Source organism: Rhodnius prolixus, unplaced genomic scaffold, assembly GCF_049639745.1.
Source record: "Rhodnius prolixus isolate KJV_2025 unplaced genomic scaffold, Rpr scaffold_6, whole genome shotgun sequence".
Taxonomy (NCBI): Eukaryota; Metazoa; Arthropoda; class Insecta; order Hemiptera; family Reduviidae; genus Rhodnius; species Rhodnius prolixus.
Window position 1 is genome coordinate 38,050,700 of NW_027411634.1, and position 14,816 is coordinate 38,065,515.

A 14,816-nucleotide genomic window follows, 5' to 3' on the forward strand; every position below is an offset into this window, starting at 1 on the left:
ACCAAGAAACAAAATAAAAATAGGTTAACAGAGATGTAGATGGTTAAAAGTCATCTTTAAATAAACAATTAAATAAAACTGTAAGTTTCATAATTCTTTCAAAGAAAATGAAAATGATTTACTAAACAAAGTAAGATAATTTTACCTTGAGCAACAATTATTTTTAAGTAAAGTATAAAATTTATGATGGCTTTTAACAAGGATGTAGTGAAGTGATTATGGACAATTAGAGCTTGCTCTCTTTAACTATTTGATGTTGAATTGAAGTTTTTTTTCTTCTAAAATTAAAACTTTTAATTCTTCTAACCTTTTAACAAAAAAAAGTTTTGGTTTATTTTAATGGAACTCTCTCTATTTGCACAAGTTTTTCCATTATTTTCGTGATGTTGTGGGGGGTCACAATTGCAGAGACTAGTTATTAGAGTTAGGTTTTTAGTTTGGAATGCCTGCAACCTTTCATTTCTTTTTTTTTCTCTTTGGGAAGCATCACATTCGAAGACTATTTGTCGGACTTTGTCACGAAAACCTGGAGTTTATTTCGATTGACAAATCTCTGCATCTGCAGGAGGTGGTTACTCAGAATCGCGTGCGAATAACTGTTGTTAAAAATATGGAGGTAAGTTCACGTTGGACGACTGGCGGCTTCCTTTCAAGATCGTCATGGCAATCGTAGAGTGTGGTTCACTAGAAATAATTACAGATCAACCTGTAGGTTGATTAAGAATTTTCAAGGACAGTCAGATTGCTTTGAAGGTCCATGAAAAAAACCAGAGTGCTCATAAAAGCTAAAGGAAGTTGAAGAAGACAATTACGACAGAAGAATACAATGAGAAATCCAGGATAACAATTAAGCAATTTGGTTAGCCAAGATGGGTGGGCACTTTTCATCCTTTACAGGACCAGTGCTTGTAATAACCCTCTCTGACTGACATTTGCGTTAAACGATCTGATATGGTGTTTGATAATTATCTCAGCATAATGGTACTTCTAAAAAAGCTGTCTATTTCGAAACTGCATTAAATTGTATCAAACGTTTCTCACGAAAATGGACTCCTGTTTATTAGGCTACGAGTTGTTATGTTAACACCAAATTTGGCTTAAAAGGAAATAAATATAAAAGGACATCGACGACGTGGAAAGTTAAATTCTTTTATTTTCTTATCATAATTGGTGTTCATATGTCCTAGAAAATTGAAATAAATCTCCACCAATGTTCTTCTATCTTATTCAGAAACTCATTACTTTCGAAATGGGAATAATTACTTTTTTTTAAAAAAAAACTCCAATTCAGCTTATGCAGTGAAAGAAATGAGCAAACACAAAAGCTTACTACATTACTCACAAATTCGCAACAGATATTTTTCTCGGTTTGCAACAAGTATTTTGTTGTTTTTTTAAAGTAAAACTTATAATAAATATACTTTTCAATTTTTAAGGGACAATACTCATTTTAGTTTTTTTCTTTAAATAGACAAAAGACCTCAAATAACATATAATTTTAAAAGGTAAAGATTTTTAGCCTTAGTTCTAGGTATTTTTATTATTTGAAATGAGATTACTTAAAGAATTCTGGTACCCTTTGTCTAATGTGAAATTTAAATTTATTAATCAAGGATAATAAACTAGACTTCCAACTAAATCAATCTCCTGGTGAAAGAAAAAGTTATAAGAAAACATTCTTACTCAGACACACTGTACAATGCACTAGCGACAACAATCCATGGACAAATAGTGATAACTAATGGAGCCAGAACAGATCAAGGCTACAGAAGACTTTCTTAATTCAATTCCTTTTTATGAACGTGTGACGTAGTTTTGCAGATGAATAGTCGGTTACCGAAGGAGGATCTGTCGATATTAATTACAAAATAAGGAAGTCAAGAGATTATCCTAATTGTTAACATACCGCAAGTTCGTGTCGAGAAAGCACACAGGGACTCCTTACTCCTTACAAACTCAAAATATTCTTTGTATGTACACCTAATAAATAATCAGGAATAGTTATCCTCCACATTCTATTTCGACAACTGTAGCCTAGAAAGTGACAGAAGATATACTAAGTGCCATCGAACTAAATAAACGACCAGATACTCAACAGTCAAATTAGTCTCAAAACATATTTAACGGTTGCTAAAGTAATTCACCACCACACAGTTTGTCTAATCAAGAAATTCCTATCAATTACACTGGAAAGTATCCATAAATGCAATATTTTTCTGTCGCTTCCTATCGCCTATCTTCCACCGCCATCATAAGCTGTAAACCTTATTTCAAGATCTAAAAGACACGAAACGATTTTTTTTTTTTAATTTACAAGCTAAAAGAATACAAATGAAACTCAGACGAATTATTATTCTGACTATTTTGTTCTAATTAACGATTTCAAGAAAACTCTAGGAATCCATTATTCACTATAACCAAAGGATACCAGAAAATTTTTACATTTCCCAAAAATATATATTACTCTAAATATTAACGTCTGTAATCTTTGGGTAATACATCGAAGATCTGATATTTTTCCAAAACAGTGTGAATAATAATGTGTATAATAATAATAAATTTTGATGGTTTAGAGGTATAAAGGAATATTTAAATTGTATAGGTACTTTAAACAGAAGCAGTCTGTAAAAATAAAAAAAATAAAATGAAATATTTATAGTTTAATACGGAATTTGCTTTACCTGTATCGCCCACCGATTTAGTTGGTGTAGACGGAAGGCTACCCTGCGACAATTTATCCACTGGTTCGGTAGCAGCCCTTAGAAAAAAAAATTAATTAATTAATAGAATATTAATAAAAATAAATCTTAGAATTAAGAGAACAACTAAGAAATGAAAGACTGGAAATAGATGAATGAACATTCTCTGGCACTCATTTTTTTTTAAAAAAAGATGCTCTTATCTTCAAGTAGTGAGGTAAATATTACCAGCCCTTTATTTCCAAAAGAGATTGATACAACAAAATCCATTGACAACAGTTACAAATTTTCTTCAAAATGTTTTATTGAAATTGTTGATGAGACTGAAGTCCTACCGTTGGATTGAAGACCCAATGTCCACCCTAAGTTGACTAAAAACAATCCCTTGCTTTGCTTTGGCAATAAATGGGTGGCTAGGAATAGGGCCCTAATTAAGAAATCATATCTCTTGCACAGCATAGTTTTCACCCTTAATCTAACTCAAGGGGCAGTAACATAAATAGTAACAATAATCTTCCTTAGTTATTTTTTTCTTCTTGCTTAGGATATAGTATGGGAATGATGTGGGCCTGCAGGAAATGTTTTGGAAATATTCCTGCCTGCAAAATATCTATCTTAAAGAGGAACTTGTACTAAAAAGGTCAAATTTATTTTAATATTTACACAAGTTATATAAATCTTGTTAATGCCAACATAAACAAGCTCAAACGTTCCGTCTGCAAAATGGGGCTTAATTCGGTGGGGCTTAACCTCTTTTATTTTTATTTTTCCTTTTATAATTGATTTGAATTTTGATTACCATTGAGTTACCTATTAAAAGTAAAATAATACTAAGAGAAAGTGAAAAGCAAATAAATTAACATAAAATTACAAACGCTTTTCTTTTTGTCAGAAAAACTCTCCATTAAGTTAGAGTAACAAAATACTTGAAACTTATTTGGAAACCTCAGAGAAAAAGTGATAATACATAACATTAGGTACAATAGAAGGCGGGCTTTGAGAGGATATCATTCAATCACAGATTGTATGTTTGATTGCAAACAGATTTGCTCCGCTATAAACAGTGCCTTTTACTTCCAAGAATTACCTCAATGCACTCTACCGGAGCAGACAACTATTTAAATGACTACTGTAATTTACAGGTAACGAAGAATATAACTACTATTGCTATTTTCTACTAAAATGAAAATTGTCTTTTCATTTTGTTATAACTTCAATTAATCAAAATAACGTATATTATTTCCTAAGATAGAAAACTTTATAAGATTCTTTTATAAAATTAGACTCTTTTACATTCAAAAGTAAGCTTTTTTATTATAAACAAAATCAAAAAACAAAAAGAGGCGCTAATAACTCAGAAGAAATCGATGTGTCTTTTAGTAATATCTGGTATAAAAATTCATGCGACTATCTCTTACTACAATTCTAGAAGTTATATCTTACACTTTTTTCCACTACAACATCCAAAAATAAATCTCAAAATGTTTTAAAACGAACTTTTAAAAAAAATTATTAAAATAAAAATTATAGATCAATTGTAGAAAATTAAATAGTATGTAGTACTTTCGAACTTCAGAGAAAATCGAAAAAAAAAGTCCCAGTAAAGTGAAAAGTGGGAGAAGGATCACTATTCTCCTGTTTAAAGTACTATTTCGCTACAATGTAAGACTCTGCGTGTTTAACATAATGAAGAGAGGTTTTGGAAGTATCATTTTACTGGAGTTTTCACTGTTCTCAGATGTTTTTAAAAATGCTTCATTCAACTTTATTTAACTAATTTTCAAGATGAAATTCGTTTTGGGCATTTTGATGGGTAGGTTAAGGAATTCTTTAATAATTAAGTACCTCAAGAAACGTAATAATAGAAAATCGAGTGAGCGAGCATTCACACTAGATTTTTGGTATAGTTAATTTTAGATGAAAGAATTCCATAATTTTTAGGGAACATTCGTATAACCAAATTGATTAGCGTTTGAACTAAAAGAGATGTACATACTTTTTCAAATCCTCTTCATTTCCGGTACTGCCACCACCCGTTTTATTTGACACCCCAACGCTCTGAAATACAATAAATTGTATATTAAAAAAAAGTAAGTAATTGATTACTGAGTATTGCTACTAATATTTCTTAAGAAATATTACATTAAATAAATAATACGAAATTCACAATAAATAAATAATAAATAGTTTAACAAAAAAACTGAGCCAGTAATACTAAATAAATAATAAGTGAAGTATACATCGAACATTGTGAAGTTACAGCAGAACAAGTTACTACTGACAAATGTAACAAAATATCATTGGATTTAATTTCTCTATTAGTTTTTTTTCCACATTTATTTTTTGTATTATTTTCAAAGCAACCTTGAAGTCTCTGATCTACTTCTTGAAAGGGAAACTTGTTTCTTGTGTAGGCTGTATGGGAATGAAATTCTGTGCGGATGTGCTTTGAATAGATTATTGAACTCTATTCAAAAAACATTTACAGAGAAATTCCTACAGTAATATCCAGCCACGTACTGTCTGATCAATCAGAAAGGCATTTGTAAGTCTAAAAATGAGTTGGAAAGGTAAAAACAGAGCTTATATAGAACATGCATCTAGCATTTCATATATGTATAAGTATATAGATAATTACAAATGTATAGTGAATAAAATACAATTGATTCCGCAAGAAGTGTTACGCTGCTAAGATCTCCCTATCGTCCGATGAAGCCTCATGTTCGTTTGAGAGAAATGCATTTTCAAAAATACTTCAAGTTGATGGCGGCAAGAAAAAGTACTTTAAATTCTGCTAATTTTGGTGTAATATAAGTAACATCGGAAAGTTAAAGTTAAAAAAAAAAAACCTATATTATGACGCAGTCAGTTGGGTGTGTTGTAAGAACAGAAGTAACAATGCGGCGCGTGCTGCAGACAACCCTGCTACTTTATTGTAATAGCCTCTGGGGTCTGAATAAACACAATGGCCACTATCTTCTTGGAGGGCATATTACAAAAATATCTGCTCACCTTATCTACTCTAAGTTCCTCGGTCATGTTTACACACAGAGAATGAGATGACTGACTGATTAGCTTACTATAATGTACAAAAAACACGCTTACGCAGAACACTAAAACTTAAGTTAAATCAACTTTAATAGCACAATATAAGAACATATACATTTGATTAAAAATACAAGCCCCCCGGAATTATAGTTGAACCTTATTACTCGGAGTTTCATACACTTCTACGGTTAATCGTTCTTTCATTTTGTTTCATTAATTATATGCAAAGTTATTATTAGAAGAAAACGGCATTATACAGCGCACTGTAATTAAGTTATTTCAGGCGTAACTTTTTGATATTTCGAACAGTGAAATAACATATATATTTACTTATTTTCCTTATTGAAGGCATTTTCATTTAGTTTTAATTACTGAAAATATTGAACGTCGAAATGGAAAACATTTATAAAATTTGAAAAATATTTACATATTGAACAAAAACAGTACCTGATACGAATACAATATCCTATCACGGAACCATCAGCGGCATTGGAATAGCTAACTTCAATAGAGAGTATAACCTACTTATCTATAATAACCTATTTAGGAGACCCCCCACAGGTGGCTATAATATAAAAGTTATAATCGAATTTTTGTCAATCGATATAATAATAAATAAATTATAATTTGTTTTAATTTAATTAAATTCATAGTAACAGTGGAAGTTGTGCACCTCACAGGCTTTCTCTTTTCACTATTTCAAATTAAAAAATATTATTTAAGATCCGAACATCTATTAAATATTTAATTGTTGCCATTATAGTTTTGTAAAACCAGTACATTATAATGTAATTAAAACTTTATAGAAAAGCCTACCCTGAACCATCTCATAAACTTTAATTTTTTTTTTTTTCAATAAAATCATAAATCTAGTATGTAAACATATAGGACAGAAAGGCCTAAGAACCATTTTCCAAATAGTTAATAAGCTGTAGAGTTAAAAGAGGCACTTTTGATTGAGGAATTTTCTTTAACCTAGATTATCGATACCCATATAAACCTCCTTAACATCACAGAAAAGATAGGACCACATATTACATAAAAATATATGTACGTCCTATCTCTTTTAAATGTGAACAAAGTTTTAAGGAATTTTTTCACACAAACACTACTTTCAGATTCATAGGATATCAAAATGTACTTACCAGTAAAAACTCGGAATAGAAAATTAGAAGATCACAATATTTTCTTGGTAGGAGAAAGTTAAATTTGCACAATCACAACCAAATTAAACTTCATGTTTAGTTAGTAAAATAAATAAATAAAATCAAATTAAACGGAAGTTTATTCACTTCTGTTTTGTTAAGGTCAAAATATATTACAGAAGAATTTCCACTACTAGCCAAGACTTTCTGCAAGCTATTTTAAGAAAATACTCTCTCCTCATTTTGCGCATTAATGGACAACCTTTAAAACGGAAATTGTAAAAATTGGTACAAATCTTAGGAAATCTGATAGTAAAGAAGAAGGGGAGCATTAAACCAACTCAGTTCCAATTAAATTGAGTTTTGTTTTAAAATCTTATTAAGCATTATTAATGTAATCTGTGCTATTGACCGCTTACCACCTCCAGACAACTCCGAAATTTTCGTAGTCCCCAAGTTCGTTCTTGCTGGGATAATTCGAAGGGTGAAATACTACCTTTATCTCAGTCTACTAAAAAACGTAGGTGGTAGTAAACACGTCTTTGAAAAGTGAATCGTAGAGCCAGATTATATAACAATAAAAGTCAATATCAAGAACATGTGCACTGTTTCTTGACGATCAGCAAGACCAATCGGCAAACCTGTCTGATCAATGACATGGACTAAATAATTGTATTTAATTTCCTGCATTTCACATGCCTTTGAAATTGGATTTTGTTAATCTTTCATGGTCTTTTAAAATAGAAAAACGATTTCTTTACAGTCTTATTGTATTCATGAGTGTGTTGATCAGTAAACTACCTGTTACAGCCAATCACCAAAGTTAACAGTTATTTGACCTACGTTTTCCCATTAAATCAAGCTAGTCTGATTGTACTTACTATGATTGTCTTAATATTTCTTATTAGGGAGAAAATTCAGCCCTATTGTTTCAAAAAGAAGAATTAATTGTTAAAGATATTTAACAAAAAAAAAAAATCAATTACAGATTACTAGCTTTAATACAAACTTATAAGGTCATGTGGACCAAGGAATCTCGCATTGTTTTGTTGCCAGTTATGTTCTTGGTCATTAATAGTTGTGAATAAAACCATGTCTAAACTATCATTACCTAATAGCATCCTAAAGTCCCTATTCACAATCAACTCAATTCTTAGCACAACAATATGAATTGTAGGTTGAATTTAAAAATTCACCAGCCTAACAAAAAATTAACCCTAACATGATGGATAGTTTTCACTTTTTTTTATTGAAATCGAATATTTTCTATCGATATATTATCTAAAGTTTGACTGCATGGCAGTATATCTTTCTTCCGTAGATAGAGAATAAGAGAAAAGAAAAGCACTAATGAAGACCGCATCTTCCAATCTATCCCCTTACAATTAATAAACTCAATTAGGCCTATCGTGTAGGAAGCCAGGCATGGGACCACACACATTATATGTTTTCTAGGTCGCAGCAATTTGATTTTATACAACATTATAAGATTACTTGTTAAATTTACGCAATAAGGCTATAATGTTACTCAAGATAAAAAGATATTTTAAATTATTCCTTTTTTATACCACAAAGCAGTAGTTCTCAACCGCGTAGAAGAAGGTACATAATATTTTCTTAGAAAACTCATTTCCTTAAAAAAAAAAAGTTTCTCAAATAAATGTCTCTACACATTCTATTTTTGGACTTTATGCACAAGTGGTGAAATTTTGACATTTTTTCTTTTAAATTAACGAACATCATGTAAATCTAAAGCAAAATTTAAAAGAACTAAACTTTTAACTAATGCACATTCTCTATTGATAAATCAAAATTTAGAGACTACCTTTCTCAAAAATCTGTTGATGTAGTTCATGACTAGACGATTCACATCACAAGACTAGACTAGTACAGCCCCCCTCCCACAACTCATTCAATGTATGTGTATATACTAATAGATGAGACGCACAAATTCATATGTGTACGTACGTTTGTGTACACACAGACCCCTAAAAAACACCGTCAAAAGAAGCTAACTAAAATGTAGGCGTTCTACAAAAAAAAACAACAAAAAACCATACCCCCACACGCCCTAATTTTAATTTATATTTAACTTGCAAAAAACAGAGATCGGTAGAGTGGGGGTCCACGGAGAGAGAGGGAGTAGCTACTATTCTAATATCTTTTGTTTACGTTGTAAAGCAATAATTAGACTGCAATTTTCAACATTTATTCAAACCTTTCTTTCTTGATTAAAAAAAAAAAAAAAAATAATTAAACACAGGAAATGAAATAGCGTGTTCATCAAATTACTGAAAGATAACCTACTTCTTTTTCTTTTAGCGCTCCTAAAAAGGAAGTATTTCAATCAAGAATGGTTGTTTGACAAAGGCTAAGACGGGAAGTCCTCGGATTGGCAGGAAAAGAACATTTTTTGAGATCTAAACTGCATTTAGTTTTCTAAGTAGTCCCCTTTTTATTTCACTGACTTCCTCAAACATTTTTCCAAAAAATATTTCCGTCCCTAAAGTACGATTCTGAAAGGTTGCAAAATATCCATCTACGAGGGTCGTTTGAAAAGTCCGTGCAAAGTCAGAGAGATAGCACCACTGGCGCGTATCGAGGTTATGTTTAGTTAATAGCATCTCTTGGAAGAACACACACCAAGTTTCAGCCAGATCGGTCTATTTCTTTGTGTTTGGCATTCGTTTGAATCGAGGAAATCGAGTGATTTTCAAAAAATGGACGAAAAAGAATTTCGTGTGTTGATTTAACACTACTTTATGAAAGGCAAAACGCCTCAGGAGACTAAAGAGAAGCTTGATAAACATTATGGTAACTCTGCACCTTCGATTAGAACAGTTTATAAGTGGTTTCAAAATTTTCGGAGTGGCCATATGGGCACAAGTGACGCTGAACGTTCTGGACGCCCTGTTGAGGTTACTACTCCAGAAATCATTGATAAAATCCATGATATGGTGATGGATGACAGAAGAGTGAAGGTGCGTGAGATTGTTAGTGCTGTGGGCATCTCGAATGAACGGGTACATAATATTTCGCATCAACATTTGGACATGACAAAGCTATCCGCAAGATGGGTGCCGCGATCGCTCACGCTTGACCAAAAACGAAATCGTGTGAAGTGTTGCAAGGACGGTTTGCAGCTGTTCCAGAAGAATCCGCAGGACTTTAAGCGTCGTTTCGTCACTGTGGATGAAACATGGATACATCACTACACTCCTGAGACCAAAGAACAATCTAAACAATGGGTTACCAAGGGGGAATCTGCGCCAAAAAAGGCGAAGACCGTTCCTTCGGCCGGAAAGATTATGGCGACTGTCTTTTGGGATTCGCAGGGAATAATCCTCATCGACTATCTCCACAAAGGACTATCGCCCACAAAAAAGTCCTTTTCCATCACGACAACGCACCAGCTCACACCTCAGCAGTTGTGGTCGCAAAATTAATGGAAATAGGGTTCCAACTCGTTTCACATCCCCCCCTATTCTCCAGACTTGGCTCCCTCGGACTACTATTTGTTCCCCAATATGAAGAAATGGCTGGCGGGAAAAAGATTTTATTCAAACGAGGAGGTGATTGCAGAAAAGAATGGCTATTTTTCAGACTTGGACAAATCCTATTATTCGGAAGGGATCAACAAACTAGTGCAGCGTTGGACGAAGTGTATAAGCCTAAAAGGAGACTATGTTGAAAAATAAAAAAGGTTTACCCCAAAAAATTAAGTAATTTGCACGGACTTTTCAAACGACCCTCGTACAACTATCATCTCTTCATTTAACTCAAAATGTTTTCAGCTAAATTTTTCATTATATTTGAAAATCGGTCGGAAAGAAGGTGCCAAATCCGGAAAATGTTCCTAAGGATTGGGAACTTAAAATCCTTAAACTTTTAACATTGCCTTAGGGCTTCCTCCACTACTCTTTATTTTTAGCAGCTTTGATCCAGCTGCGTGAAGCAAGCACAGCTGCACTGCCTGTGCTCATCTGCTCCTTGACCCCACTCATTCTCGGTTTCATCGAGAAGTTCCTGGCGGCCAGCGAAAGGAGTTTTCCAAATTTAGTTTACAGAAGAAATACGTCACAAATGGGGTTATTTACCCAAAGAAGCCAGAAAACTACACTGTTTTATATTACACCCAAAATACTACTACGTAAGTTGGGAAAGTAATATGATTTCCAGTCATAATCACAATAGAAACCATCTGGAACTAAATTCATCTTTAGAATTAGAATAAGGTTAACACGATTTAGAACTTAAGACATATATTTCTAAGAAATAATTAAGAATTTGTAGGTTTCCATTATGCAATTTTTTTTAAAATTTTCTGGCTTTACTGCTCTTTTACAGCATCTCCTGGACACACTTTCACAACTATAAGCTTAATACAGGATCAAGCATAATAGCTAATAAACGGAACTTCTAAACTGTTATTTTGTTAGCTTATTTAAATTAGATTACACGTATAGTTTGCATACAGGGAAGCCAGTTTTTAAACTACCCTTAACATTAACTTCAGGTTACTCCACCGTAATAAGAGCTTATGTAGAACAGAAATAGGGAGGTTCCTGCTTACGTAATATTGTTATAGAGGTGTTTAACCACAATAAATTTACAAAATAAAAGCCAGCTATAACATTCTCATACCTGGTGAAAAAACACTCAAACAACTGTCTCACTTACACACCCTTTTTTTTAAAACAATAATAGATTATATAAATTTAATTTTCACTAAAATTTTTCAGATTTTCTTGGAACATTCTAATAAAAGTTATTGATCAACTTGTACATCGAATAAATATAAGAAATTCAGGGGGGAAAAAATAGGTAGTTAATTCCGAAAATCCATTCAGCAGTGGTATCGTACATCCGGTCATAGAATTTACTTTAAACGTAGAATTTTAGCTACTCACTTATCCCTTACTTACTTTCAGGGCTGTAAATTTTACGGAAATGGTACAGTGAAAGAAAACTTTGTAGCCCACAATCAGTACAATGTACTATTCTCTACAATTCGGTAAAAATTCCATTAAAATCGGAACAATAGGAAGAGAGATGTAAAGGTTTGAAATTTGAACCACTTGCAAAATCACTAAAATTTAACCTTCTATATCTCAATAACTATTAGCTCTAAAGCACTGCTAATTATATCAGTTATAGAGAAAACGTTTCTCTACAATTCGGTAAAGATTCCATTAAAATCGGAACGATAGGAAGAGAGATATCAAGGTTTGAAATCTGAACCAATCTACGTATACCACGTGTAAAGCAAATCATTGAAGGCACTTTTAATAAATTCACCAAAAATCCTTCTGACAGAAGAAATTTGATCGTTAAGTTACAGTCACGTCCTCTGGTGAGACCCAATCGAAAAATTAAGTTTCAACTTCATACGATGGTTCTTTTTTGAGTTAATTTGTCCGCAATTTGTTTCTTCAATTCGCTTTCAGGAGACCGATGTGTCCGGTGTAAATTCAACGTGATCGTAAGTAATACCTTCCTTACCAAGTCAGAGAAAGTAAGCTAAGAAATTATACTTTGATGCTAACTTTCCAAACGATGAATATTAAAAAAAAAATCTCTTTATTATTGAAAAGGTCAACTGATGATGTTATTGACATCATCGCCAACAAAGCCAAGGGGATATAACCGGTTGTGATTTTGCTTTAGAAATCACTGTTTACCTCACAAGTATGTACTTCCCAATCGCTTTTCTTTGCTTGTTCAGAATCCCGCTACCTGCTGCGTAATTACCGTGATGAACAGTTATACAGTTAGACCTCTTTGTTTTCTTATACAGTTCCATATGGCCTAATCGCAGTACCAAATATTTTCACATTTTATAAACGTATTCTATCACAAAATTAAATTTAAAAAAAAAATGGCGAAAAAAATCTGAGTTTAACTATTGGACGACTTTTCGTTATCGCAATTTTGGTAATAGAATTTTATTGAAATTTAGCAGTTGCACCAAAACTATACTAATTAGAGAAGACTTGGATGCCAAAACTTACCACCAGAACAGCTCTTAATATCTCTAAAACTAACAAAATAAAAATCGACTAAGTAAAATGGTTCATCTGATTTTTCTAAAGCAATTATTATCGCATCCCTTGATAACCTGAACAGCAAATTGAAGCATTATGCGTTTTTTCGATTTCAAGTTAGGCCTGGAGCATATTGTGACGAGAGCGCACATCGCACTTTCGACACGTCACAGCAGAAATAAAAGAAAAACTAAGATAAACAGAAATACATATATAAGATAAAAGAATCTACGGACAGATAAATTTAGAATAGAGTACGACATTGAACAATATCGTTCTAGACCAAGGTGAATGTATCTTAGCTAGGGGCCATCTGGCAAGCACACAATCTTACATAGTGTTAGCTAAAGCCAGCCAGCAAAACATAATATTGCAACGATATAAATGCACGTTTAAGTGGATCGTATTATTTATATTTTAATATTTTTAAGATACTCCCTGCATCACTCCACAACTGTTGCGGTTGGTCTTCAGTATGTGAGTGAGTGAGTGAGTGAGTGAGAGAGAGAGAGTGAGTGAGTGAGAGAGAGAGAGAGTGAGAGAGAGAGAGAGAGAGAGTGTGTATGTTGAGTCTATCTGTGAGTTCGCTAAGATCAAATAGTTACACGCTCCCAAGCTGTACGTTTGAGGCACGGTTAAGCGTATTATTATTTTACGCTGGGATAATCCTCTGGAATGCTTACCACCGTAACAATCACAGAAAATGGACTTCTAATAATACTTCATCTAATCTAAGCAAATATGACTTAATTGCAATACTTTTCTTTGAAGAGATAGACAAATTAATTAATCATACTGCAAGCCATAGAAGTCTGGGTTGTACGAAAAAAAAAACATACTAGAACAAAATACTAGAGCACTAGAGAAAATCCATATAATAAATTTTTAGAAGAAAATAAAAGAAACCAACTCTAATGAGAGATATTTTCACAAGAAGTTCAGAAAGCAATAAGAGGAAGTTGAATAGTAGTTAAGATGGAATGTCGACCACTCCAATTCTCCATTTAAAGAGAACATGTCCACTTAAGTGCTCTTAACGACTTGTATTGACTTTTAAAAGCAAACTGTTCATAAATCTCCCTCACAACACGTAGATACTTCCTCTGTATAGTATCTAACCGCCGAGGATATAACCCTAGTTTAGAAAATCTAATACCAACTCTTCAGACCTTTTTATACTTCCACGCCTAGATACTCATGTAAATTGTTATGACAATAATAATTCTATGAAGTGGTTGAGTAAAATAGAATTACACATTCAGCACTGGAAAACAACAGAAAGCATCACGTCCATTACACCACAATATCAACAAGGGAGGTTACTGTCTAGAGAAGAAGATAGGCGATAGTGGATAATTTGCTAAATTTCCAGATAACGAGAATTTGAGGCAGTATTTCATGAAACGTTTCCTTTGTGTGAACCTGAAAAGAAACTTGTGCCTTTCAATTTAAGCAATCCACATCTCTTTAATCGAACCTGTCCCAAACTGTAACATTACGCCCTTTTATAAAGAATACTCTACATCAGTGTAATGTACGGTTTCGACCATGTAGTATACAAAATTAAGTAGCGTTAAAAGTTTTTTAAAGGATATTGCGAGAATTCCAAATATTAACAAAATTAGTTGGAAATGAGATTTCATACGTTTATATCTTTTGGATTTTCAGCAAATTCGCCTCTAACAATTTTCATTTGTCTTTGGGGGTGAATTAACCAACAGATCTGAGATTGCAGCCTACTCTTACTTCAACTGTCGCAAACAGCTATTTTTTAACATAGAATTTTTACTGAAACATACTTGTGGTGAAGTCTACTATCAAACTCCATGTATTCTATACAATGGTGTCAGCGAATCTTCACATTTTTTTAGCAGTATTTT

At 32.7% G+C, this 14,816-nt stretch overlaps 1 protein-coding gene across 8 annotated transcripts in view; it reads right to left on the bottom strand.

Moving 5' to 3' along the window:
* LOC141460548 (uncharacterized) overlaps window positions 1–14,816 on the bottom strand; it is a 51,530-nt gene that overhangs the window by 18,921 nt on the left and 17,793 nt on the right. For 7 of the 8 annotated variants that reach the window (XR_012462132.1, XR_012462131.1, XM_074140668.1 and 4 more), the window contains 2 exons: window positions 4,696–4,757; window positions 2,682–2,758 (listed from right to left, as the gene is read on the bottom strand). Coding sequence is in view for 6 of the 8 variants with exons in the window: in XM_074140668.1 (XP_073996769.1) it covers window positions 2,682–2,758; window positions 4,696–4,757 (139 nt within the window). In the remaining 2 variants the exon portion in view is untranslated. Of the gene's footprint in view, window positions 1–2,681; window positions 2,759–4,695; window positions 4,758–8,717; window positions 8,855–14,816 lie in introns of those variants that run through there. The other variant, XM_074140672.1, reaches the window with a different exon arrangement.